The 27,801-nt window shown below is 39.4% G+C and overlaps 1 protein-coding gene across 3 annotated transcripts in view; it reads right to left on the bottom strand.

The window, feature by feature from the left end:
• The window catches only part of plekhm2 (pleckstrin homology domain containing, family M (with RUN domain) member 2), a 52,731-nt gene that overhangs the window by 10,296 nt on the left and 14,634 nt on the right, over window positions 1-27,801 (bottom strand). The window contains exons 5-17 of one of the 3 annotated variants that reach the window (XM_072245405.1): window positions 27,563-27,650; window positions 26,168-26,354; window positions 20,009-20,068; window positions 16,518-16,761; window positions 14,544-15,386; window positions 12,177-12,246; window positions 11,012-11,102; window positions 9,038-9,102; window positions 8,314-8,402; window positions 6,902-7,034; window positions 4,847-5,037; window positions 2,283-2,348; window positions 522-681 (exon numbers count right to left, since the gene is read on the bottom strand). In XM_072245405.1, coding sequence (XP_072101506.1) covers window positions 522-681; window positions 2,283-2,348; window positions 4,847-5,037; window positions 6,902-7,034; window positions 8,314-8,402; window positions 9,038-9,102; window positions 11,012-11,102; window positions 12,177-12,246; window positions 14,544-15,386; window positions 16,518-16,761; window positions 20,009-20,068; window positions 26,168-26,354; window positions 27,563-27,650 — 2,287 coding nt within the window. Of the gene's footprint in view, window positions 1-521; window positions 682-2,282; window positions 2,349-4,846; window positions 5,038-6,901; window positions 7,035-8,313; window positions 8,403-9,037; window positions 9,103-11,011; window positions 11,103-12,176; window positions 12,247-14,543; window positions 15,387-16,517; window positions 16,762-20,008; window positions 20,069-26,167; window positions 26,355-27,259; window positions 27,348-27,562; window positions 27,651-27,801 lie in introns of those variants that run through there. The other 2 variants (XM_072245407.1, XM_072245406.1) reach the window with 2 other exon arrangements.

The raw sequence follows: 27,801 nt of genomic DNA, 5'->3' as shown, positions 1-27,801 counted from the left end.
CAAAATATCTGAAACTTACCTGCATAAGTCCCAAGGTAACTGGACAAATTATCTGCAGACTTCACCCCACCACACCAAACTCAGTGTTTATTAACCCTATCTCAGCCAACACAAATGCCAAGGTTTAAGGTTCTGTCCCGAATTATTATCCAGCAATTCCACCGCGATAGGAGCATGAACATTGTGGAATGATGACCCAGTATCTAAATACCAACAATCATCATCAGGGATCAAAAATAAATAGGAATATGGGTAAGAAATAGGAGAATGCCTAGTTGCAATGGAATGTACCCCAGCCTTCAGTATAAAATCAGGGAGAAATATAAAGTGAATCTAGTTAGTAGGGGGCATGGCCATTTACAGGTAAAATATGTAACCCTATCACTTAGAAAGGCATCAAACTGCTACAAGATTAAGCTAAGCAATACGAAAAGTGAAGAATGGAACTTCTTATTCAACTCAATTGTAAGCACGCATGCATCTTGTAGCTGTAATTGCACTGCAGCTCCATGTTCACATACCCCTTTGGACACTGCCTGGCAAAGGTGCTGCATCCAGTCGGCCATGTCCTCCTCGTTCTCAGCACTGAGTTCCAAAGCAAGCCGTTCTGTCAGAATCACTTGGAATGTGTGGGGGCGTTCTGTAGTGCTCGACCTTCGGCACCCTCCGCACTGCTCTCCACTACAGCATAAACAATGAAATAGGTGCACATAAGCCTTTTGACATTGTACAATCAGCTTCAGCATTCCACTTGACCATGCTCGTGTGCACCTTGGCTCCACAACCTCAATAAAATCCAGCAATTTCAGTACTGAAGTATTCAAATTGATCAAGCCTCAGCTCTTCACATTTTTGTTTGTGTGTAGAATCTTCCACTGTCCTTTAGGTGATCAAGTGCTTTCTGAATCTCAATTTAGCTCAGCTTTAATTACAAATTATACATTCTTGTTCTGGATTCTAACTGGAGGTGATCATTTCTCCCTATCTACTCTAACATACTCTATAATGATTTTAAACACATTAATGAACTCTTCTGTATTCAACGGTAAGCAAGTTTAGTTCTAACAAGAAATTGCTTTAAGTTCAGGGAATTTGGACTACATTGCCAAGTGTGCATCTATTTGAAACGCACTACTCAAAACGAACACAGCTCGCCAGCTGGTTGATACTGCCCCATTGTTTCTTTGATTCCATTTCAAAATAAAAGTCTTCTTCATATTTTTCTACTTGTTAAATATACTTCGCTAGTTTTATTTACAGTCATCTTTTTCTATTTCATCATCTCCTGCCATAAGATCTAATTTACTGCTAGCCAGAAAATATTATTCTATTTTCAGCCTCTAAATTGGTGACTTTATATCTTTCTACACTGCAGTCCATCAGCTAGTTCTTCATATGATACATAACACATATGTAACTTTTTGCTCCCAGCTACATCACTTGTGGTACTACTCAGTGTTATTAACAAACTTGGATATACCCACGCTTTCAATCAAGTTAACATAAAGATAGTAAAAATATTGTAACCATAATATGGATACCCTAAGGATCACCACTAGGGCAGTCAACTGCTGAAGAAATTTACATTCCTACTCTACCGCCTACCTTATACTCAATTCATTATTCACTGATTTTATTTCATTTCATGCTTTTGTTAGCAACCAACCGAGTGGGAATCTTGACAATAGCTTCTGCAAGTCTGTATAAATTACATCTATCAAGCATTCAAAACCAAATGTTAACTTTTCTTCAACTAGGCTTGTTGATGAAACAGAAAGTTCCTGGGCTTAAAGATGCCCTTGAGAGGATTTTATGAAGCCCAGGGTTTCAAATTCTTGTTCATCCTTTACCTTCTAACCTGAAGCCAATGGGTTCCACCCCAGTGAAAACAGCTAAGCACAACTGAGAGAGATATTGCAATAATATACAAAAACACATTAGCACGGTAATTCAGACATCAAATGCACCGTCCCAGTGGAACTCTGCAAATCTAGGCTTGAAATATGATACACAAAAATGTTAATAATGGTGCTTTGGAGCTGAGAAATCAGTTGTTGCTAAAGTATACAAATGCAGGATAGCAAGGACAGGATTAGTCTGATCGTTAACATCATGAAATAACATGTTAATAATCAGACTAGGTTCATTTGTGTTGATTAGAAATGTGGGCAAAGGCAGCCTGTGGCACTGGGTCTCTCAGATGCATTAATAGACAAGTTAAGAGAGGGAGAAAGGAAAGAGCAGGCAAATGGAAACAACTATGTTTCCACAGATGTACTTACGCCAAGTTTACTGACAAGAGTGGCATTACATCTATCTTGTCTGGATACTGATAGAGGATGCCATTGCTGCAGATAAAAAGAAAGCCTTAATAAATGTAACAGCACAGACTGCAAACTACTTCATTCAAATACTGGCTGGGGTTGGGCCACTTATAACATCTCTCCCAAGCCAATCTCTTCACACAAAATATTTCAACTGACATCCAATTAAAAGACAAATATTTACTTCCACGGTAAGAGTCTGAATTAGTATCAACACCATTTTGTGTCACAGTATCTATAATTTCCCCGTAAGTTAGTGAAATTATAAAGCAATGGTTTAGGTGGAGGTTTGGAACAGCTTACCTCAGCTGAACACTGCCAACATAATATGAAAATGAGGATGAAATCAACTGAGGTGCAGCTTTGGTAAAGAGCAACAGCAGGACAGAATAACAATGTACAGCACATTCGCTGACTCAAGAACAACAATGGCTATTGATTTAAAATGGTCTCTACCTTCAGTGGCTCATTTGAGGAAAATACTGATAAGAACAACAATATGTTGGAATCCCATTGACTAGCAACTCACACTTCATAAGGGACACAGAAGAGAAAAAAAAATCAGACATTTGGTCAAAAATTTGAAATTCTCTACTTGACCCTATTGTGGGAGCATTACAATAGACAATAGGTGCAGGAGCAGGCCATTCAGCCCTTTGGGCCAGCACCACCATTCACTGTGATCATGGCTGATCATCCACAATCAGCACCCCGTCCCTGCCTTCTCCCCACGGCCCTTGACTCCGCTATCTTTAAGAGCTCTATCTAACTCTTTCTTGAAAGCATCCAGAGAATTGGCTTCCACTGCCCTCTAAGGCAGAGCACTCCACAGATCCACAACTCTGGGTGAAAAAGTTTTTCCTCAATTCTGTTCTAAATGGCCTACCCCTTATTCTTAAATTGTGGCCTCTGGTTCTGGACTCCCCCCAACATCCGGAACATGTTTCCTGCCTCTAGCGTGTCCAATCCCTTAATAATCTTATCTGTCTTACACTACAAGGACTACAGGAATTAAGAACATAGTAACACTACAGGCCCTACACTGTCGTGATGACCTTACAGTCCACTCTAGGATCAACCGAGCCCTTCCCTCTTACATAGCCCTCCATTTTTCTATCATCCATGTGCCTTTCTAAGAGTTCCTTAAATGTCCCTAACATACACGTCGACCTCTACCACTGCCCCTGGCAGTTTTACATGCACCCACCACACTGGGTGTGAAGAAATGACCTCTGCCAACAACCCTCCCAATATTTTTCTCCAATCACCTTAAAATTATGTCCCCTTGAATTCAAAGTCTACAACAATTTCTATTTCAGATGCCTTGCCAATATCACCCATAGCCACAATAACAAATTATAAAATAAAAGTTAATTCTGATTTATACTAGATTAGCTTAGAGTACTCAGTGCTTCATTGTGTGGAGAGAATAATTCACAGCTAATGGTAAATATACACTTAAATATTTGCACTGCTTGCCTTGGCTTTTGCAGTAAGTACAGTTATTTGGAAGGGTACTGGTCAAATTGGGTGGAGATATGTCTCTACCAGAGGTGTAATGTACTCCTTCCCTCTGTGAGCCTGCAGGTCACCCTTGGGCAAGGTGTAGCACCTGCTTAGCCCCCTGATCATGCAAAGCCATGGGAGCAGGAGGTGGATGGTCGTATGAGCAGCCGGTGCATCTTGGTGATGCGACCACTGACGCCAGGCAGACAGTCTTTGAAGAGTATTGATAATGGCTGTTTTAGCCGTCTGGTCAAGGCACTGCCCAGAAGGTGGCAATGGTAAACCACTTCCGTAGAAAAACTTACCAAGAACAATCGTGGTCAAGACTTGCCAAGCACATAATGATGGCGATGATCGGTCAAATATTCACACCTAACAACACTGCTTTCAGAAACAGAGGAGAGAAAAAATAGCAAAACACAAAATGCTGGAGGATCTCAGCAGGCCAGGCAGCATCTCTGGAAAAGAGTACAGTCGATATTTTGGGCCGAGACTCTTAACCTGGGCATATTTTAAATAGAAACTCGCCAATAGGAGCAGGAACAGGGAGTTCAGTTAAAATCTGTTCCATTCTTCTGAATGATCATACAGATCCTCATTCTTAGTACTACATTCCTACTGACTCCCCCACCAATTGATGCTTTGTGACTAGAAATCAATCTCCTCCTCAAATATATTCAGCTAGCTTGGCCTCCACCACTTCTGTTCACCATTGACTCAGAAAATTTATTTTCTTCTTTGCCCCACCGTCTATCCAGAGTCTGTGACCCCTGTTCTGGAATCACCCCCAATCGGGGAAGACATCCTTGCTACAGCCAGCCTATCAACCACTGTCAGCATTTTGCATGTTTCATTGAGAACCAGTTTCAGTGAGAATCATTCAAATTCAATGGTTTTTTATACAGCAGTGTAAATATTTATCACTGAAAACATTAAAAAAAACTTGTTTCATATGTAAGTGTACAGACACCACCCCCTTCCCCCCCCAGCTATAAGAAAAATTGACAATGCCACACCTGAGTACTACATAAGAGGGCTTCCAGATAGGAGCGCCCAGGTAGCTGGTACCAGCCTTGTAATATAGAATTCCTTCTTTTGTAACTGCATTTGCAACAGTCATGTAGAGGTTTTTCTGAGGCCCTGCTGTTACATCCATGGGATCCTCCCAGTGAATCAAACTGTAGAGGTGGATGGTGACGTCAGATACCTGCAAACACATTAACCAGAATCAGGTATAGCAGCAGCTGAAACATTGTTGGAACACAGGTTATGATGATGAATGTAATTTTCATTTAACTTTTTGAAAATTATACTGCTGAGTAATCCTTTTCCTCAACTCCAGTTGCCCCACTTCATCTATCATCTTCTGTTCCCCCCCCAACTAGTAAATACATACTCCGTCCTCTTCACCCCCACCCCATTGTCCCATGGACTTGTCAAAATCAAGATATCAAGATCAAGTACAGAAAATAGTCACACTGCAGATCAGGCAGCATCTGTGGAAAAAGAAGCAAACATTTCACGTGGAAGAGCCTGCGTCAGAACTGGGAAAGAGAGAAAATAAATAAGTTATAACTTGCAAAGAGGATAGAGAGAGATGGATAGGATGAAGAGAATACCTCCGATAGGGTGAGGTCAGGGCTGCACGGGGATAAGATTTGATGAAAGAAATCTGCTTAATGGGTTAATAAGGAAAACTACAGAGAACTATCATGAACAGAAACGGAGAGATGAAGGCAGCTAAATAACTGTAATGGATGGGAAATGCAGAACTGGAGGGATCACTGAGCAGAACTTACTTTCTTTCTTGGTAACAGAATTAGCTGAAAAGCTGTTGAACCCAGAAGACTGCAGTGCATCCAGATGTAAGTTTTATTCACTAAGCTTCTATTGGACCTTGTTACGATAGTACAGGAGGCTAATAACAGACTTCTCAGAGGTGAGAGTGGAAAAGATAATTAAAATGGAAGGTGCCAGGGATATCAGGGCAGTCCCTGCAGACTAAATGCAGGTGTTCCACAAATTACGTGACTAATCTGCATCTGATTTCCCCAATGTAGAAGAGATATTTTGAGCACCAAACACAGCACATTAGATTGGAAATGCAATTGAACCATTGCTTCCGCTGAAAGAATTGTTCCAGCCCCTAGATGCTGGGAAGAGGTACTGACTAGGCAAGCGTTGAATTGCCCGAGGTTGTATATGAAAATGTGACGAGAAGTGTTTGGTGGAAACAGAAGACCAAACTGGGAGTTGAAATGTCCTTCTGGAATGTGGAGAGAAAGAAATGTGTGATGGAATCCTGACGAAGATGGCAGAACTACTCAATTCTTCTTCAACCATGAGCGAAACCTGGTCTGCTTAGGCAGTACCTACAGTTGCATTTTGCAGAATTTGTGTTGTTTTGTATTTTGCCTTAACATTTCACAACTTTTGTTTATACTTCTCTGAAATTATCCTTATTAACACATTCAACCATGTTATTCCGTCAATAGCTTATCCCCTCAGAAACCCGACTTCGCCCTATCTGAGATATTAACCTTATCCCAGTATCTTCCTCACTCCATGAGCAACTTAAAACTAACCTGTTTTACTCTTTCCTTGTTTTGAAGAGTCTTTGAACAGAAACATTAGTTCTGTTTCTCTTTCCATAGATGACAGATAATCAGTATTTTCTGGTTTTATTTCAGACTCAGTATCTTAAAATTTTCATTAAAACATTGCTGTCATTTCTTCTTAAAAAAAAGGGCAGGACATTGAATACAATGTTTTAATACCAAACGAATACTTTACTGACACATCCCATCCTTCTTGACTATCTCGTTTCCTCAACAGTGTTCCTCATTTCTCTTACCTCGCCTCCTCTCATGTTGCTTGTTGGTCAAGTGATTAGTGTTTCATCCTTGACTAAACAGAATGACGCCTGTGGACTGCTCCACCCTCACCTCTTTGAAACGCAGTGCAGCTCATGTGCCCAGCCGTGCTCATCAATGTACCACGTGGTTTAACAGAGGACATGCATTTCCAACTTAACAATCACATAGAAAAACCTAGCACTATCACCATATTACCTCACATCTTGATTCTTGGGCCAAAAATTTGGTCAGTGCCAGTTTCTGCATGGTGGCATCCATAAGGATACTGGGATATGGAGGCTCCCTGCAGCCTTTAATCATAGCAGATCGCAAAGCAGTGAGGAAAAATCTATAGATAAGAAACAAATTACTGGATAACTAGTGACAAAATAAACTTTTGACTTGAAAAGTCCAAGTTCTAGATACATACCGTACCTTTAATACGACAAGTACATTTTAGTCACTCCACTGATATGCTTCTTTAATTAATTCTTTTATCCTCAGATTCCTTCTCCCATCTTGAAGATTTGGCCTATTAATGTAAAGTATTACTGCAGCTGTACTAATTACTAGTACAACTACCTTCTGATTCCCATCAAGTGGACTGTACAAGCCTAGACTTGAGTAGATCTATTATTTATGGTTATGGACAACAACACAACTGAGTCTGATTCCCAACCTTTTCTCCCTCCCCACCCACACAGACAAAAGTTTAGCATTGATTTCAGTAGATTGTGTAAGGTGTTAGAACTGGCTCAAGAGGCAGAAACACACCTATTGTGGTTCTCGTTAAGATCAGCTAACATTAGAAACTAACACTGCAGTGGAGAAAAATGAGTAGGTAGAAAGTATTTATTTTTTTACAAACACAATTTCAACTTAAGTATTATTTAAAAATCTGGTTACATGACCACCTTATCCAGATACATTAAATATTTTGTTTGAACCTATAAATCAACAGACTCTGCAGAGGAGAGAAACATACAACGTAAAAAGAATGAGTACTTGTGAAATTAGCTGTTACTCCTTTCTTGCTGCTGCCATCAGGAAGGTGGTACAGGAGCCTCAGGACTCACACCACCAGGTTCAAGAACAGTTACTACCCCTCAACCATCAGGCTCTTGAACAAAAGGGAATAACTACACTCACTCTACATCTGGTGCTCCCACAACCGATGGTCTCACTTAAAGGACTCTCTGTTATTTCATGCTCATAATTTATTGCTATTTATCTGTACCTGCATTTGCAGTTTGTTGTCCATTGATCCTGTTTAGTTACCGTTCTATAGATTTGGTAAATATGCCCACAGAAAAAGCTGCTCTGGGTGTATGTGGTGACAAGTATGTATTCTGATAATGAATTTTACTTTGAACTGAGATCTGAATGAGACCTGAGGGGCAATGTACTTAAAGCCAATGAACATGACTGAATACAGCTGCACCTTCAAAATTTCATTAAAACTCAAAAAAAGAGAGCCAGTGCAGGAGTCAAAAGGTTCAACATCTGGAGTAACTTTCCATGCAAATGTGGACAACTGTTAAAAGGTCTCCAAGATGGGCATGGGTTGAAGGAGGAACATCCAGGCAACGACCGACTACTCGTCCAATATCGGCGCAATCTGAACTTACTCAGTCAGAGATTCATCTGCTGTGTCTAGCAGGAACTGCCTCCGTCGATTAGTGCAAACAAGCTGAATAGTCTGTTGACCAAGCCCCACCTTTGACAAAGAACATATGAATGAAAGACTGCAAATTATGACCAACGTCAGAGCAAGTATTGTAAATTATCCTACCAAGTGAGAGAATTTTATACTGCAAATAAGATGATGCTATGTTACACTATAACACCCCACAAGTGGCATTTTTGGTTTTAAAATTTTACAATGTCTCCACTTCTTAGTTTGTCCTTTTCACTTAAGTCTATTTAGTTTAATTTCACAGGTGGCAGTAGCCATCCAGTACTACATACCGCACATTACCAATACTCAGGCAACAGGGGTGAATTAGATTGAGGAGGATGGTATACAATCACGGGATGATATCGGTTCAGTTTACTTTTGGTTATCAGACATTAAATAAATATCATGCTTAAAGCTGTTCTCTCATTTCCCAAGAGCTAATGAATCTTAATGTTACAAACCTAACAATGTCATTTTAAAATTACCTATTACTGGCAATGCTATTACCAATATTTTATTTATTTTGCAAAGGGAGAGGCAGTGAAAATACTTGTTATCCTATTTTACAGAAATAGAACTAATAAGAGATGGTACAACATCCCGGTAAAAAGCTAGTCCAACCAGATTTATCGGTTCCAGATGAAGAAAATCACATTTCAAAAATCACAGCTCACCGAAATATAGTCAAGTTCATTGTAGGATACTGCTTCCTCCACTGCATAGGGCTTGTCTGCAGCTCCTACACAAAGTAAAAGACTGAGTCAGACACTGGCACTACATTCCAACCTATGCTTTGGCTTGCATTGTAAAACTTGTCTATTACACATCTACTGTATGTATAATATTAAACTTCATCTGAACCAGAATCTGAATAGTGTGGAACATTCAGCTCCCATTTCCTTTTTTTTTCATTTTATTTTTATTTGGATAAGGAATTCACAAATATCATGTATTTTTTTCACACATATAACCTTTTCCATTTTTTTATATGTATAAAACTACAATTATTTATACATTCTTAAGTACACATTGAGATGATATAAAAGGAAAATAAACATTTAAATAGATAATTATGTACTGTGGTAAATCTAACCTATTAGGCTAAGTAATGGAATTAGTTGTTAAGAAAAATGGTAATAATAGTTTCCATATAACCCTTCTGGACCATTTCCACTGGTCCAAAATGTTGTATATAAGCCTATGTATCAACCATTGTAGGTGTTTATATCCTAATTTGTTCATGCTTGCTCCTGCCCGCAGACATAATTATCCAATCCCTATGTACCTATTTACTTAATTTTTTTCATTTTTTTTATCCCTTTCCCAAATCTTTCCCTTTACTTGTGTTAATTCTCTATTTTCCAAAAGAAAACAAAAAAAAAACAAACATTTAGACTAGGGGTGCTTACGTTAGCAATATTACTGTGTTGATGAGAAGAGCAGTATAAATCATTAGGAGAGTCATCTAAAGTCTGCTCGCATTGGGGTTATATATTCAATCCATTTATTCCAGATTTGATAAAATTTTTCTTTTTGAGTTCTCAGGGAGTAAGTCAACTTTTCCATTTTAAATATTTCCAAGATAATTTCGTACCAATCTTCTAATGTAGGTTGTAGCTCCCATTTCCATGACATTGAGGAAAACACTCATTTTATTTGTTCCACTCTCCTTTCCTGAACTGAAAGCTGTGAATTTTGCTTTGTATATATTAATTACATCAGTTCCTATCAGCATACTGCTTAGTAAGTGGTCTTCTGTCAGAACCTTCAGCCTTGAGTTGCGTACTCAGAGCTGCATTTTCTCAACTTTATGTCAGTTCATATCTTTTCTTCTTCTGGTCTTATTAAAATATTAAAATTCTGGACTGAGAAAATAGTTACAATTTATGCAGAAAATTAAACCAACTATACATTCCAGTTGCGCAATTGTGAAAAATACTGGAAGTGGAACTGTGACCAAATCTATTAGTTGCATAATTAAGATAACGTGATTATGACCAAACCCCCTAACATTTGGCTTTAAGATGGAAAAGTAATGGAACATGTACACAATGTACTCTGGAAAATACTGGTTACGAACCAACTATAAACCAGAAGCCCAGAATCAGAATTATTTTCACTGACAGACTGCATGTTGTGAGCAGTACAGCAAAAGACAAAAATGACCATAAATTACAGTAAAAATGAACAAATAGTGCAAGAGGAATAGTGCAGTAGCGTTCATGGACTATTCAGGAATCTGATGGCAGAGGGGAAGAAACTTTCTAAAATGTTAAGTATGGATTTTCAAGTTCCTTTAACTTCTAACTAGTGATAACAATGAGAAAAGGGCATGTTCTGGGTGGTGGGGCATCTTGATGGATGCCACCTACTGGAGATACCACCTTTTCAAGATGTTCTCAATGGTGGGAAGGATTGTGCCCACCTCTGCAGCCTCTTTCAATCCTGCACATCAGATCATCCATACCAGGCAGTGATGCAACCAGTCAGAATGCTCTACTGTACATCAGTATAAATTTGCTAGAGATTTGGTGACACATCAAATCTCCTCAAGCTATGTAACCTGGTCCCTGCAACAATTTAAATGTGTGATGTGGCCTTTAAGAATATTAATTCACTCGATGCACCAGTCCAAATTAGATATTTACCTTTTCTCAGCAGGTAGATATAACAATCTGTCAACAGAATATACAGCAACTGTAGGTTCCCCTCCATATGACCTGTCCACATCTGCATCATCTAAGAGGAGAAATTGGTAGAGACAAGAACAGAGGGGAATGTAAGAGTTCCTAATAAATGCATCTGTTTTCTATTGTAAGCTATATCATAATCACTCTACGTATACTTGCTATAATTCAGTCAATTTAATTGAATAATCACCTTAATGCTACCCATAATTAAACTGATGGAAAATGAATCCATCCACTCATTAATGATTTGAAGCATTTTATTATTATTATTAGTGAAAGATACTTTAAAAGCGAATGGGAGAATTTGTATAGACAGATTGTCAGGTCATTTGTAACCAGGACCACCTGCAATGGGAGTAGCATTGCATAGTTCATCCAAAAACAAAAAGCAGTACTATAAAAACAACATTTTAATTAACTGCCTGCATCCTTAGCTCTGGATTAGTGGAGTTCCAAAACTGCAGAACTCTTCACAGAAGACCATTTACTTGTCCCATTATGCCAATGATAAGGTCTTGAACAAGATTTCCTTCTACCTCCCTCTTTAGTTTGGAGAATTGGTTATGGTCCGGCTATTTAGATTTGCTTTCATATTTCACCATTCCCCATTCTCAAGTTTTGTTGGTGCCAATTTCTTGGTTCAGTTTTAATAGTTGTTCATGTTGTTATACCCAGCTTTCTCCACATATGACCCAGTGACTAATCATTTCCACATTGTGATAGGCTAATCTAGGAAAATAAGGCATGCTAAAAGGGGGTGCATAGCCTTTTTACATGCTAACCAGATGATTCAGTTTCCCTTTCATATCTGCCATAAGAAACTATCTTATCTAAGAGTGGATGGCAAGGACCCACAAAACAGAGCAAGAGCCTAAATCCACACACATTTTGCTATATACCCAGTTTCTCGTAGGAGATAACAAAACTATCAGGTATTGTAACCCTTCTAACTCAGTATATGTGCAGAGATCATTGAAATTATTCTAGTTATTGCAGCACAAACTGTACTGAAGAATGTCCTTCCCTCATCTTTATTGCAGAAAATTTTACCAGAGCAATGTGCTCCAAATCTTTTTGAAATACTTGAAGCATATATTTTATAGACCAGTCACAACCCCATTACCTTATAGAGCTGCTCTTCATTCTCCCTGAAAACATGAATCATCAGCAGAAGCAGCAGATTATTGTCCACCCTGAAGAAAAATGGGAAAAACATGGATTATCTGACCGCTGCCACCAGTTCTGACAAAATCTCAAAAGCTTTAAGTCATATCAAGTTGATCAAGAACATTCAGGAAAATTTCACTGAAGAGTTATGAGGATTACAGATATAGAGTCAAATAATTTGCATTTGTGAATATAATGAAATAGCAGAAAAAGCTGAATGAACAAACTGTACAAGATAGAAAAGTTAAAACAAAACTGTAGAGCATGTCTGAGCTGCTATTTTGCAGGCAGTTTCACACTTACTGAAATGAAAACTACTCAGATCCATTTATAGAGTGATTAAAAACTGGGAGACAAAATCCTTCTAAGTCAATGAATGTTGCAGAATTTCAGGGAAAACTTAACGTCAAGCTAGTCTAGAAACAAGCAAGAAAGGCACATTTACTGAGTAGATAATAATACTTGAATAAAAATTCAAATATAAATGCAATCCTAGTGGCAAACACTGAATTATCAGGAATTAGTCTTGTGAAGCTCCTGTTTGAGGTATATGATATGCACTTGTTCAGGAAAAAAAAACAAACACAAGCTTGAATGTTTGTTCTGGTCCATTCCAAATCTATACATCAGAATTAGGTTTAATATCAGAGGCACGTTATGAAATTTGTTGTCTTTGCGACAGCAGTACAATACAACACTAATAATAGAGGAAAAGAACGAGTTACACTATGTATATATATATAAAATAGTATTATAAAATACATGTGGGCACGTGGCCAAGTGGTTAAGGCATTTGACTAGTGACCTGAATGTCGTGAGTTCGAGCCCTAGCCGAGGCCACGTGTTGTGTCCTTGAGCAAGGCACTTAACCACACATTGCTCTGCGACGACACCGGTGCCAAGCTGTATCAGCCCTCGCCCTTCCCTTGGACAATATCGGTGTCATGGAGAGGGGAGACTTGCAGCATGGGCAACTGCCGTCTTCCATACAACCTTGCCCAGGCCTGCGCCCTGGAGAGTGAAGACTTTCCAGGCGCAGATCCATGGTCTCGCAAGACTAATGGATGCCTAAAAAAAAATTATCAAATAAGTAGTGCAAAGTAAAAAAAGTCATGAGGTAGTGTTCATGGGTTCAATGCCCATTTAGGAATCGATGGCAGAGGGGAAGCAGCTGTTCCTGAACCGTTGAGTGTGCGCCTTCAGGCTCCTGTACCTCTTTCCTGATGGTAATAATGAGAACAGAGCATGTCCTGGGGGTTCTAAATGATGGATGCCACCTTTTTGAGGCATTGCTCCTTGAAGAGCAGTTACAACTCTCTGCAGCTTATTTCGATCCTGTGCAGTAGTCCCCCACCCACCTCCCATACCAGAAAGAGATGCAGTCAGTTAGAATGCTCTCCATCTATAGAAATTAATAAGCTGATCTTAATGGGGAAAAAAAGTGATGTCATCATGGGCTGATGACATTTGTTGCCTGGTAAGAAAGGGCATGATGTAGCTATGAGTGGTCCGAACAGTGATATCTGTGTTAGAGAAAGCTAGTTCAGAAGAATATTTTTAGAAATCTTTAAATTTAAAGGGTTAGGATAGGAAGAAAAAGCAAATGGGCAAAAATACTGTTGAGAATGGTTGCAATCCATTGAGGAAGAGAAAGTTTGTGCTTTCAGGTGAGATGGGAAGGCAATTGGAAGGGGAAAAAAAAGCTTGTCTATTTATTATTGAAGTTGTGTTAAGAAATTCTGACCAGCTGGAGTCCAGTCATAGGAAAAGACACAAGATTCACCCATGGAACATGCTTGAGTACAAGGACAGCACACTACTTAAACATCTCAACTCTATGATAATTTGATTCACTCCCTCAACCAGAGATGAACAAAAGGTTACTCTATACACGCAAACAATACGTATAGTACAAATAATATACACACCTGATTAATATAAGGGACAGACTGGCAGGAATCAATTCATGAGGTGACAATAACTAATTATTAATGGATGTCAGGACTTTGACATTTTGTGACTGATCAGGACTACATTCTGAACATTCAGTACACTAACTTTTAAATGTGTTCACTATTTTAATATTCACAATCTAAACCAAGATCCTGATGAAGATCAAAATCAAGGGCAACACAGTTTCTCATAACCTCCATGTTTGAATTTTGAAGCACAAATTCAGGGAATGTGCAACTATTCCAGAGTTACAGAAGTTAATTAATACTGTCTGATTCCATTAATACATTTAATATTTTTTCACACTTTCATGAAGCAGTTGCATTTACAATTAACCACAGAAGCATTTAAAGAATCCACTGCACTTTACCTGAAGTCAGCTGGATGGGTTAGTTCTGAGGGACTATTTTGAGCTGCCTCATTCTCCACTTCACTTTCAGAAGCCAAGGTCTGAATTTCCAACTGTTCTAGATCAGTCTCACCCACCTTGGCATTTATATTATCGGACTGGTTATTGGGTACCGAAACAGTCTCAGTACTTTCTGCCTCTTGACTCACTGGGGCATCAGCTTCCTCTGTGATCCCTTGTGTCGCTACTGTGCCAGGGATGACTTCTTTGCACGTTTCTGTGCTAGCAGCTTCATGGCTACTAAAAACATTCTCTTGTTGGCCATCCCCTGCAAGGTCATCGTTGCAGCTACCTGTTGCACTAACGCCTGGACTCTCGAGGGTAAACCTGTAGAACTCCATGGCAGGTGGCATCCGCTCACTATACTCGCTATGTGGAGACTCATCCGGGGCGTTCCCCGGGGCACAAGTCCGAAAGGGCTGCTCAGGGTGACCATCATCTGGCATCCAAGCACTGGCACCAGTTGTTTCATTAAGCTGCTCCATTACTTTGCTCAGAGGATGCCCGACGCTGCTCATGGACGTGTCCTTCATCTGCGGTATCTGTAAACCTGGCTGGGTAGCGTCGGCATCAGACTCCCGTTGAGTCACTCGGAGCACCATATCCTCAGTGTTGGTCTCCTCAGTTCCAGGAATTACAGTTGATTTCTGCAATTCTGATTTTGTGCTTTGTTCATCTTGTGCTTTCAAATCAGAGTCTTCCTCAGTCTTGGCATCTTCTTCCTTTGACTGCAGTATTTCTTCATGCATTTGCTCCTCAGATTTCGCTCTCTTCTTTTTCGGTGTTCTCTTCTTCTTTGCCAATCTGTGAAGTTGAAATTACAAACAATTAATATCAGTTTCTCACCTCATTTGGGCAGGTGCTAATTACTAACCCACGTGGGAAACTTTCCAATTGCACCTTTAGTCAGTCAGACTGGCTGCAACCAACTAGGACACTAGTTAATGCTTTGGCCCCAAAGGAAGAACAAAAAGCAGTCAGCATCATCTTTTGTATTCCTACCAAGAGGAAAATATGTGCTTAGATACAATGATCACACTAAATTGTGACATCGTGCAGTTAAATGTTTTGGCAAAACTTTCCATTTATGTGCAGAAATTGGAACAAAAAGAGCCACATAGGAAGAATATCCAAGGGTAGACAGCTGTCATGGTAATATAGTATATGCTCCCACAGCTCAATTTGAAATTCTATCTACAAAGTATAGTCCCATAATTTAAGGGGTTGAGAGTATAAATTTGAAACTAAAGACCTCAAAGACCAAACTTAATCTTATTCTGAAGACACACTGTTGCAGGAACCCCAGAAAGCAATACGACAAAAGGTACTGCCCAATCAAGATTATTAGCATGTCCTGAATTTTGAGTTCTATACTGTGTGATTTTGCAACGGTTCCATACAAACTGGTCCAAGCAGTCTACAGAAACTCATAAGGTTACCACTTCCAGATGTAGTGTAGGAATCACAGAAATAAATTATATGGCATCACGGATGTTTCATAATCAACAAAATAATGTGTGTCAAGAATTTGAGTGGATGTTATATGAGAAGAGTGCCACCCAGTTGTACACAAATAGCACTGAGATTCTCTGGATGTTTATTTTCAAATAAACTGTAACACTGATTAATTAATAAAGCAATTTTAGTTATTTTGAAATGATACCCCAGAACACAACATCCACTGGAGAACGGCTGAGGCGCTTATTTTAAAATTTGGAATTGGGATGTCTGCATAGATTATAAACTCAAGAAACAAATCCAGAAGCTTTTCACTCAAACGAGGAAAAACTAATAACAAAGAGGCAAACTAAACAAAGTGATGGGGAAGTAAGTTGCCATCTCTATTGGGAATTTGAATCAAACTGAAAGTTAGTATTTTGTGGAATACCCATCCTCTGTAACCTCATTTTATGGTCCTGAACATTAATGACTGACCTGATTACTTCAAGTTCTGTGGTATTCTTGGTGACATCCTGTATATCTGATGTGTTCTCTTCTCCCTTGGATTCAGTGTCTCGCACCACATTACCTTCTGGTGCATGTGGAGACTCTGTTTTCTCACCATTAAAAGGGTTGTAGCGGAGGGTTGGGCTCTTTGTGTTTGGTTTGTTGTTTAATGGCAAACTCTCTGAGGTTCCAGATCGAGGGCAGCTGCTGACTGTGTCTGTCAATTCACCCTCTACAGAGAAAACAAAAATGAAAATACAGAGGTCAGCGTTTGTTTCTCAGATGATTTTTACTTGACAAAAATATTTTTTCTTTAATAGCAATGAAAATTGGTTATTTGAAGCAGGATTAAAAATAAATTGACAAATTAGCATACAGAATCAAAAGCTCAAATTCAGGAACCTCCTAGCACAGGTTAGAACTGTACCCATAATCCTACACCTAACAATCACCAGAACACTTATTTAACAGCAGCATTTATTGCATATGATTACAACAGCTACTTGCATTTGTAGAAAATTCATTATAAATACTCTATTTTAATGATTTTGTTCCGAGAAAGAACATCCCTATTTAAACGTGATACCTTGTTGACAGCTTAGTTGCACTGCAGATGGGTAACAGTATATAATGTCATTATCCATCTTTGATCGCAATTAAAATGTTTTGCAGTTAGGTAAGGATGAAAAACCAAAGGCATAACCATTTAAAGCTCAAGAGCCTCTGCTTACCTACTCAGACTGTAAGACACAGGTGCAGAAGCTATTCAGCCCATGAGTATGTTCCACCATACAATCGTGGCCGATTTATTTTCCCTCTCAACCCCAATCTCCTGCCTTCTCTCTGTAACCCTTGATGCCCTTACTAACCAAGAACTAATCAACCTTCGCTTTAAATATACCCAATGACTTGGGTTCCACAGCCATCTGTGTCAATTAATTCCACTGATTCACCAAAAAAATCCTCTGCAACTCTGCTCTAAATGATCTTTTTAACTAGTCTGGTTCGAACCCTTATAACCCTTATTTTACTTCAAGTAAAAGGTTACAGAGTATCCTGACCAAGTATTTTCAGTTTTACACCCAAAGCTCTTGTGGTTTAGTGATTCAGTTGGCAGAGCTGATGCCTCGCAGACCCTGTGACCTAGGCTTCACCAGCATTGCTTGGGTAGAAAGTGAAATATTCACATGGTCCTTGAAATTCCATATATTTCTTCTAGGTGTTCCAGTTTCCTCCCACATCTCAAAGATCTGTACGCTGGAAGGCTAATCAACCACTGTAAATTACCTCTGGTATTTAATAAGTGACGTAATCCTAGTTTTGTCAGGGGTTGGAGGAAACAAAGGTGAATAGTACTAATGGTGCTTTGTGGTTGCCAAATGGTATGGGATTTTTTTAAGCTTGTTGCAGCAGTAGAAACAGAGCCATATGTTTCCACTGCTGTAACAAGCTACTCAAAAAAAAAATCCCACGCCATTTATGACTGCATGATCTGAAAGTAAGGAGAACCAACAAGTTCATGACTACTGAACTTTCTTGAGTTATAATGATACTAAGAAAAACTAACAAAACCCACAGGATAGGAAGAGCACAGAAATGTGCATCATCGAGGAAACTAACTCATTAAAAATTAAATCTGATGCAATCTTTGAACCTATTGTCTCAAGTTGGGAGCTCCACTCAGTAAATTTATTGTTTACAGGTGGTGGAAGCACAAGGTCACTAAAATATATTCTAATAACCTTGGTGTGAGCTTCAATTAACATCTTTGAGGTTTTAGTGGAACATCCCTTTCTTGGCGCCAAAGACAAACTATTTATTTTCCACATCTGGAACTGGTCACGCATGTCCCATGAATGAAGTAGAACAAGAAGGAACAATGATGGCAATTTAGCAGTTAGAAATGGTACAATAGGACAGTAATGCTTGGGGTGACAGAAACCCAGATTATGCAGATAGCTATATACACCTTTTCCAGGTAGCTCATTCTGGGAAGGAGTCATCAACCAATGTATTGCCATAAATCATGGGTTGACAGTGGTCACCGAGGGTATTGAGAAGATGCAGGAAAGCCTCAATGTTTTTGAACATTATAGCATGAGAGATAAACTGGTGAACTTTCCATCACCTAACCCCACCCTAGCAAAAATAAATATTGAATGATTGTAAGCGTAATGCCAGCATTTGGAAGGGAAATGTTTGGCCTGGATGAAATTATTTATGGGATATGGGCATTCAACAAGGACACCTTTAATTGCCTATTCCTAAAAACTAGAGGTGGTGGCAAGTTTCCTTCTAGAACTACTTCAATCCTCTTACTTTCACAGGTGATGGGAGAAGATACAAGACCTGGAAGAGGCTCTACAGACGGGTAGGAAGTTATCCCCACGTGTTTGCTGCTCTTGCTCATCCTGATGGTTTAAGAGGTGCTGTTTAAATAGTCTAAAGTGAATAACTGCAAAGAATTCAGCCAGGCTACTACTGGTGTACTGATGAACTCAGACGTTGCAGAGGGGAGTAAACATTTAGAGTGATGGACGGCATGTGAATCAAGCTGACTGCTTTGTTCTGGATGATGCCGAGCTCATGTCACTGGAATTGTACTCGAGGAAAATCTCATCCCATTTATGACAGTTTTTATCTGACGGGTGATGGGGATCAAGTGACTCTAGGCAAATCAACCCTCTCAGAGTGGCTTTGATAAGCTCAAAAGTACTAAACTTAATAGACAGTATTCCATCATTCTTCTGACCTTGACTTGCAGATCGCTTTGAGTTGTCATGAACTACTTGCGACAGTTGCTGTTCATCTAATGCATGGTTGGATTTCTAAAGTTTTAGATCTATAGCAGGTACAAAATCAAGTCCTGGGTCAATCTAATTTAAAAATAATATCCCTAAACATTGTCCTAAGCTATTCAAAGGTTAAGTCATTATCAGTGGCAACCAAATCACACTTCTCAATATGCAAATATTACTTATTTCTTGGGTATCATTAATTTACAAATGAGACAGATAGGAGTGATACATTTCCATAAGCAAGCCCGCACCAATGCACGTGGTGAAACTATTTAAGTGAACTTTTCCCCAGTGAGAACCAGATTCTGGTCACTCCGGACAGTTCTCTTATGCTATGACATGGAATTTAAAATTAAAAGAAAAACATTCTAAAACTTGAGAATTACATTAATCGCCTCCTCAAAAAATGAAACTGCAAGAAGATTTCTGCAAGCCAACCAATTATACCAAGTTTGATTATTGTATGAAACCCACCACCATATTATGCAGCATTCACATTATGGCTTTCAGTTCACAATATTCAAATGCAATCTGATTTTCTCTGTCTGACACTCCCAATTGCAAACATACACAATCACTGGAAGCAGCCCTGGCAGGCATGCAGTGAGTCAGACAGACAGGGTTAGGGACAGAGCATGCAGCAGCCAGCAGAATGTGAACACAAATCTGATAAAGTCCCACCTTCCCAGTCAGTGCTGGGTATGGACTGTGCTGCAGAAAATACATCTCCAAAATCATAATCTATAGTTGTAGGAAGAGAAAGAAAACAAAACAAAAATTGGTAACGGTATAAATCATTGTCAAATAGTACACAAAATACCCAGTTTATATAGGTAGTGAAAGCATTCATGGCAATTTCACAATACCTATAAAGTGCTAGAGCGTTCCTTAACATCCTTCCTGGAATGATCTTTCTTTTGCTTCCAAGAACTTTGTGTTTGAAACCGGACCAGTTGGTTGAACATTCTCTTAGCTGATCCCAACTCAATCCTTATATAAAGCCATTCTTAACCGGCAATGACACTTAGAACAGAAATTGAAAATAAAAAAGCTATTTTCTTTTGGACGGCAGGATTTTTCACTGTGTCTAACCTGATGATCGAGAACTGAAGTTAGCAAAAGCACCATTTCAGTCAGTGTGGAGCATTAGAGTCAGAAGATATTGTAACCCTTGATCAACACACACAAAATACCGGAAGAACTCAGCAAGCTAAGCAGCATTCACGGAGGGAAATGAACAGTCAATGTTTTGGGCCGAGACACTGACTGTTTAAAGATGTTGCCTGACCTGCTGAGCATCTCCAACATTTTGTGTGAGTTAATTTTGATCACTATCTTATCTTGATTAGAACAGTGTCATTTGGAAGAAAACAAACAAACGAATAAGTAAAATGCTGCTGTTTACTTGGAGGTCTAAATGCCTAAAAATATGCTGCTAAATACGATTTTCCTTGTATACATATTGGTGTGGACAAGTTGGCTGAAATGCCATTCAGCATAACAATGTTGATTGTTACCCTGTTAAAAATCTATTTCAAGAGCAAAGAGAATCTGTTTAAAGCAAGGTTGGAGACATCAGGTGCACGTCAACTCTGGCAGAGTTTGTGAGACATTACTTCCTACAAAGCAAAACCTGAAAGCATAAATGGCAGTGATGCTTCACGACCAGATGAGCTCAACGCCTTCCATGCCCACTTTGAAAGGGAGAATAAAACTACACCAGGTGACCCTGTGACTTCTGTCTCAGAGGCCAATGTTAGGCTGCTTCTAAGAAGGGTGAACCCTCGCAAGGCAGCAGCTCTGATAGAGTACCTGGTAAGGCTCTGAAAACTTGTGCCAACCAGCTGGCAGGAGTATTCAAGGACATTTTCAACCTCTCATTGCTACAGTTGGAAGTTCCCATCCATTTCAAAAAGACAACAATTACACCAGTGCCCAAGAAGAGCAGTGTGAGCTGCCTTAATGACTATCGTCCAGTAGCACTCACATCTATGGTGATGAAATGCTTTGAGTGGTTGGTTATGGCCAGAATCAACTCCTGCCTCAGCAAGGACCTAGACCCACTGCAATTTGCCTATCACCACAATAGGTCCATGACAGACACAATCTCAATGGCTCATCACAAAGCCTTAGATCACCTGGACAATAAAAGCACCTACGTCAGGATGTTTAATACCATCATTCCCACAGGCCTGATCGATAAGCTATAGAACACGTGCCTCTGTACTTCTCTGTAATTAGATCCTCGACTTCCGAACTGGAAGATCACTATCTATGCAGATTGGTGATAATATCTCCTCCTCACTGACGATCAACACTGGCACACCTCAGAGGTTCGTACTTAGCCCACTGCTCTACTCCCTTTATACCCATGACTGTGTGGCTAGGTATAGCTCAAATACCATCTATAAATTTGATGACACAATCATTGTTGGTAGAATCTCCGATAGTGACAAGATGGCGCACAGGAGTGAGATACAATAGCTAGTTGAGTGATGTCGCAGCAACAACCTTGCACTCAATGTCAGCAAGACCAACAGCTGACTGTGGACTTCAAAAATATGAGGGAACATGAACCAATCCTCAGAGGAATTAGAAGTGGAGAAAGTGAGCAATTTCAAGTTCCTGGGTGTCAAAATCTCTAAGGATCTAACCTGGTCCCAACAAATTGATGCAGCTATAAAGAAGGGAAGACAGCAGCTCTATTTCATTACGGTTAGGAGAGATTTGGTTTATCAACTAAAACACTCAAACATCTATAGATGTACCGTGGAGAGCATTCTGATAGGTTGCATCACTATCTGGTATGCAGGAGGGGGCGACTGCACAGGACCAAAAGAAGCTACAGAAAGTTGTAAAATTAGTCAGCTCCATCTTGGGTACTAGCCTCCGTAGTATTCAAGACATCTTCAAAGAGCCGTAACTCAGAAAGGCGATGTCCATTATTAAGGACTCCCATCTCCCAGGGCATGCCCTCTTCTCATTGTTACTGTCAGGAAGGAGGTACAGAAGCCTGAAGGCACACACTCAGTGATTCAGGAACAGCTGCTTCTGCTCTGTCATACGATTCCTAAATGGACATTGAACCCATGAACACTACCTCACTTTTTAAAAAATATATATTATTTCTGTTTTTGCACTTTTAAAATCTATTCAATATACATATATATAATTACTGTAATTTATTTTCTTTCTATATTATCACGTACTGCATTGTACTGTTCCTAAGTTACCAAATTTCACGACACGTGCCAGTGATAATAAACCTCATCTGAAATCACATCCTTGTCTACTGACAGCAAACAATTTTCTAGCCCATCAGTACCGACAATGATAAACCAGATTAGAGCAATGTTTAAACACACCATACACAGCTATGGACTGACATCTCAAATCTTTTGTACCACTCTTTCTCCTTCCTCATTTCCTTGAAGAGTTGACAATTTGCAAATGTTTAATTGTTGAAAGAACAAAAAAATAAGTTCTCTGGTATTTGTCATCAACTGATTGATTTGGTATATTGACTGTTCTGTTATTGATTATGAACAGTCATTCCTCTCACTTTTACGAGATAGGAAACAACAGGGATCAAATACAACAAAAAAAAGCCACCTTCTAACTAAAGCAACATTAATAACATGGCGTTATCTGAGAGCAGTGAAATCAGCTGCAACACCTGGCAAGTGAGATGGTGACTACTCAGAATTCAGCATTGGTTTCGATGTTCCCTTCACACTTTTGCAGAAGTGTTTCAGTTGCTGTTGCTGCCAGAAGACTGCGTAGGTTGTTACAACAATTGCAGACAGACAGCCAGAAGATGGCTCAACACCACACTTTTGTTGGTGTGTAGTGCCTAATGTTAACCTTCCTTAGATCGGCAATAATTCTCACTGCAAGTTGACTACAATCACAGCTTTCTTAATATTCACATGTAGAATGGACATACAGATAAGGCCAGCATTTAATTCCTTTCTCTGAAGCTACTGAGAAGATGTTGGTTAATTGTACCAGTGCTTATGGAGGTACACCTGCAGTGGTTACTAATTTTTTTAAACCAGCAACAGTAAATTCCCAAGCCAAGATGACGACCTATTCCTCACTGAAAACTTTTGTTTCAGGTGGAATTACAGGACAAATCAAAAGACAAGGTATACACAGTTAACTGCTGAAAGCATCAGAAACATCAAGGGAATGGTCTGCTATCAAAATACTTTTCACTATCCCAACACTTGGCCTTCCTCAAATAATGGTAGGGTTTTATAATTCTGCATTGCCCGTTAAAGTTCTATGCAATGAAATTTCTATAGGTTGCAGTGATGTGCCAAAGTATGCCACGCATGTACGTTTTGGGTTGAGGTAGCTACCTGATTGAAGCTTCGTTGTCATGGCAGTGCTGCACTTACTTTATAGAGGAAAATTTCTTGACACAATGTGATGAATGAATCTTGACTTGAAAAGGTTTTCAAGTTTCAGTGATTTTCGTGGCTTGGATTGTACAGAATCCACAAAAGAAAAAGACTTTGCTGCAGCTTAACAGATAGTTATATTCAATCACTGCCAATAACGAATAATGGCAAATGGGCAATCTGACACTCCACCTTTTACACTATTGACTTGGACAACACAGCCCATGTAGACAACACCTGTATGGTATGCCTGGTTACCATGCACAGCCAGTGCTTAGTTAACTATTCTGTAGAGCGCATAGCAATCACATTAAGCAATTCCTAAGACGTACTTGCAAAATTCAGTAACAAAACTCCATCTACCATCAACTCATACGCAAAACAATCATTTTTATTTCAAGCAAACAAACCATAATTCTACCCGTGTTTTCCAAGTGTTTTGAATACGTCATGAAAAACTCATGAAAGTTATCAGAACGTGGAGCCAAGTTAATGTTGTAAGCAACTATAACATAATAAACATGTCTGTGGTGAATTCCTTCCATTTGTATAGGACCTCCCTGGATTACTAAAGGGTTCTGGTTCTGGGGATTGTTTATAACCTTAAAGGTTAGCAATTCAAAAATGCAGCAGCCTGAGAAGATTTAAGTAAAAACGTAGGCCAACCAATGGCAAAGTATAGTTAAACTAGGGCTTTTAACTCAACCAATCTGATATTGCTGCAGACCAAGTTCCCACATTGCAGAAGTTCCAGCAGTCACACAGCTAGCATATCTAGCTCACCAATCTCCCAAACACTCATATGTACAGACTGCACACGAGTTGGTGTTTGTACCTTGGGGAGGATTAATATAAAATATTTCAATTGAAAAACAACTCTTATGAAAGTGGCACATGTGTAACCACACAGGTCCCACAGGAAATGCACAAGCTGCTATGTGCTGTTTTTCGAATTTATAAAATATCATATATCTGAGAGACTCACATTACTGTACTCACAATATATGAAGAATGCTGAATGTTGAAAGCTTTCATTAAAGTATTGTATATATATATTTTGAATAACTCAGTAATTAGTTTAGCTACTTGTTCAGTTATTTTTGTTGTATGTGTGTTTCTCCTTGATCAAGTTGAAAATTAAACCGATGACAGTTTCTTTGAAGGTTTTTCTAAGTAACAGGTGGAAAAATACTTCACTTTTTTAATGAAAATGCTCATATGGAAAAGGATTAGAATCAATAATCTTTCACTTATCTTCACTTCTGAAGCTACTGACTGTCAATGTACTTGCCAGTTTGTTCCACTCAGATGCCTAGACTGCAAGAATCAATCGACTTCTGTCTCAAAAGGCATGACTATTCTCATCATGCATAACATTAATTTTGAAGTACAGGTCAAGTACTTGATGAGTTTGAGTACAGAGAGGAAATTAAGAACCTGGTGGCATGGTGCGAAGACAATAACCTATCCCTCAACATCAGCAAGACGAAGGAATTGGTTGTTGACTTCAGAAGGAGTAGCGGACCGCATGACCCCATTCACATCGGTGGTGTGCAAGTGGAACAGGTCAAAAGCTTTAAGTTCCTCAGGGTCAATATCACAAATGACCTGACTTGGTCCAAACACGCAGAGTCCACTGCCAAGAAGGCCCACCAGCGCCTTTACTTCCTGAGAAAGCTGAAGAAATTTGGCCCATCCCCTAAAAGCCTCACTAATTTTTATAGATGCACTGTAGAAAGCATTCTTCTAGGGTGCATCACAACCTGGTATGGAAGTTGTCCTGTCCAAGACCAGAAGAAGCTGAGGAAGATCGTGAACACAGCCCAGCACATCACACAAACCAATCTTCCGTCCTTGGACTCGCTTTACACCGCACGCTGTCGGAGCAATGCTGCCAGGATAATCAAGGACATGACCCACCCAGCCAACACACTCTTCGTCCCTCTTCCCTCCGGGAGAAGGCTCAAGAGCCTGAAGACTCGTACGGCCAGATTTGGGAACAGCTTCTTTCCAACTGTGACTGCTGATCGGATCCTCACCCTGATCTGGGCCGTACCCTCCAAATATCTGGACCTGCCTCTCAGTTTTTTTGCACTACCTTACTTTCCCTTTTCTATTTATGATTTATAATTTAAATTTTTAATATTTACTATCGATTTGTACTCCAGGGAGCACGAAGCGCAGAATCAAATATCGCTGTGATGATTGTACGCTCTAGTATCAATTGTTGGCGACAATAAAGTATGAAGTATTCCCATTCACTACTCCAGAAGAGAAGCTGGACCTTAGTAGAAATTTACAGTGTATCATCTGTTCAATTTAAAGCCACTTCAAGATTATTGCGATGCTCAAGCATCTAAATGCATACAAGGACAAGGTTTCTGAAATTAGATTTAAACGCTCTATTTGATTATAGCAAAACCCCAATACTTACCCTCACTGGAAGGTGCAATGGCACTATCATCCCATTCTAGATTAGTTGAGGTGACAGAGTTGTACGAATTGAGTGAGAGGCTGTCAGAACCATGCACAGAATTGGGCAAACGCTCCTCAAAGTCTAGCAAGTGATGTGGCTTGTAATACTCAGGCATATATGGTGCCAAGTCAAGGTAGGGAACATCCTAGAATCAGAACAAAAGGAAATCGCATTATGTGTGGACAGTGGCAGTAGGCTAAAAGAAAAACCTTTTGTAAAGATCAAATTCATATACAAACACTATTTTCTTTTTAACAAAACCTACTTTTCAATCCATTGTTTCTCCAGAATAAGTAACACAAGGTACTTAACTATATTTGCTAATGCTTCACATTTAAAAATGAGCAGCAATATAGACATTCAGAATACAATGACATGAAATGGAAGGCATTTCAGTTCATTATATCTGGGCTTTCCACATACTCTTCTAAGAGGACCACAACCATGTCATGGTTTGGAGGCTTGTGTGCCTCAATGATCTGGAGAGCTATGATAGTTGGAGTCTGGGCTTTATGCTTTGGCTCTAGGTAGGGCCACCCATGCCAAACAGGTCAAAGAGTAGAGACCACACTAAGAATGGTCCACTGGTCCTCCAGGTTCAGGGGCTAGCAACCATGAATGGTCAAAAAATTGTTATAGAAACAGTAATGAAGAGTCCTTCTACATTTGAGTGCAAGTGTTTCTGAGTCTCCACCCAGGAATTGCATGACTGGCAGTAGTGAAAACTGAGAGGAAGCTACTGACATGATGAAGGAAGCCCTGAACATTTCCAGAAATGGAGGACCTTCACTGCTGCTCTGAATGTCAGCGGCATAATGGGCAGGTGGGCAATAAGCTCCCACATACTGCGCATAACCACTGACATCATGTGAAACAATGAACCCAATTTTTTTTTTACTCTGAACAAATGTCATAATTTCTGTTGGTTATTAATTCCTGCTTCCTAGGCAGCTAAAGTAAAGTGACACTTGTAATAAATAACTAAATGTAAAAAGTGAAGCTCAAGCCATATTCAGCTTCTAGGTTGAAAACAGCTCTGTAAAAATCTACCTCAGGAGCCACCTGGAGCAAAGAAGGTCTTAGTGCAACCAATAACTAGCAGATCTTTTACAAGTGCATGGATCTGTCATATATTTCCAGTCATGACACAGGAGGCCATTCAGCCCAATGTGCTCTGCGCTGGCTTCTTACAATTATCCTCAACTCTCCTGCTGCTTCCTCAGAGTCTAGAAAAATTAAACCAGGAAAAACATGTCCTTAAGAGTCATGATTTAATCTACTTGTTCTCAGCATAAACATCTAAGTTAATAATTTATATCATTCTTTTCAGTGCTTTAAATACATTTTTCTTACCAACTCCAACTCAAATCGGATGAATTCCAGACCAGAAACAAGTGTGAGGAAGAGGGTCAGGTGATCATGACTACAGACCAGGGCATTCCTTAGGATTTGGAAGGAATAAAACAAAGATATCAGATCAACACCATCATTAACCTTGACATACGAAGATTATATACATATTCTTTCAAGTAGAGTGGAGTTTATAAGCAGATTGAAAAAGCTACATTTTGGTCAGTACTCATAATGCTTGA

Source organism: Mobula birostris, chromosome 27 (assembly GCF_030028105.1).
Source record: "Mobula birostris isolate sMobBir1 chromosome 27, sMobBir1.hap1, whole genome shotgun sequence".
NCBI classification, from domain to species: domain Eukaryota; kingdom Metazoa; phylum Chordata; class Chondrichthyes; order Myliobatiformes; family Myliobatidae; genus Mobula; species Mobula birostris.
The sequence above is the reverse complement of the archived record's forward strand: the minus strand, read 5'-3'. Positions and strand labels throughout refer to the sequence as shown.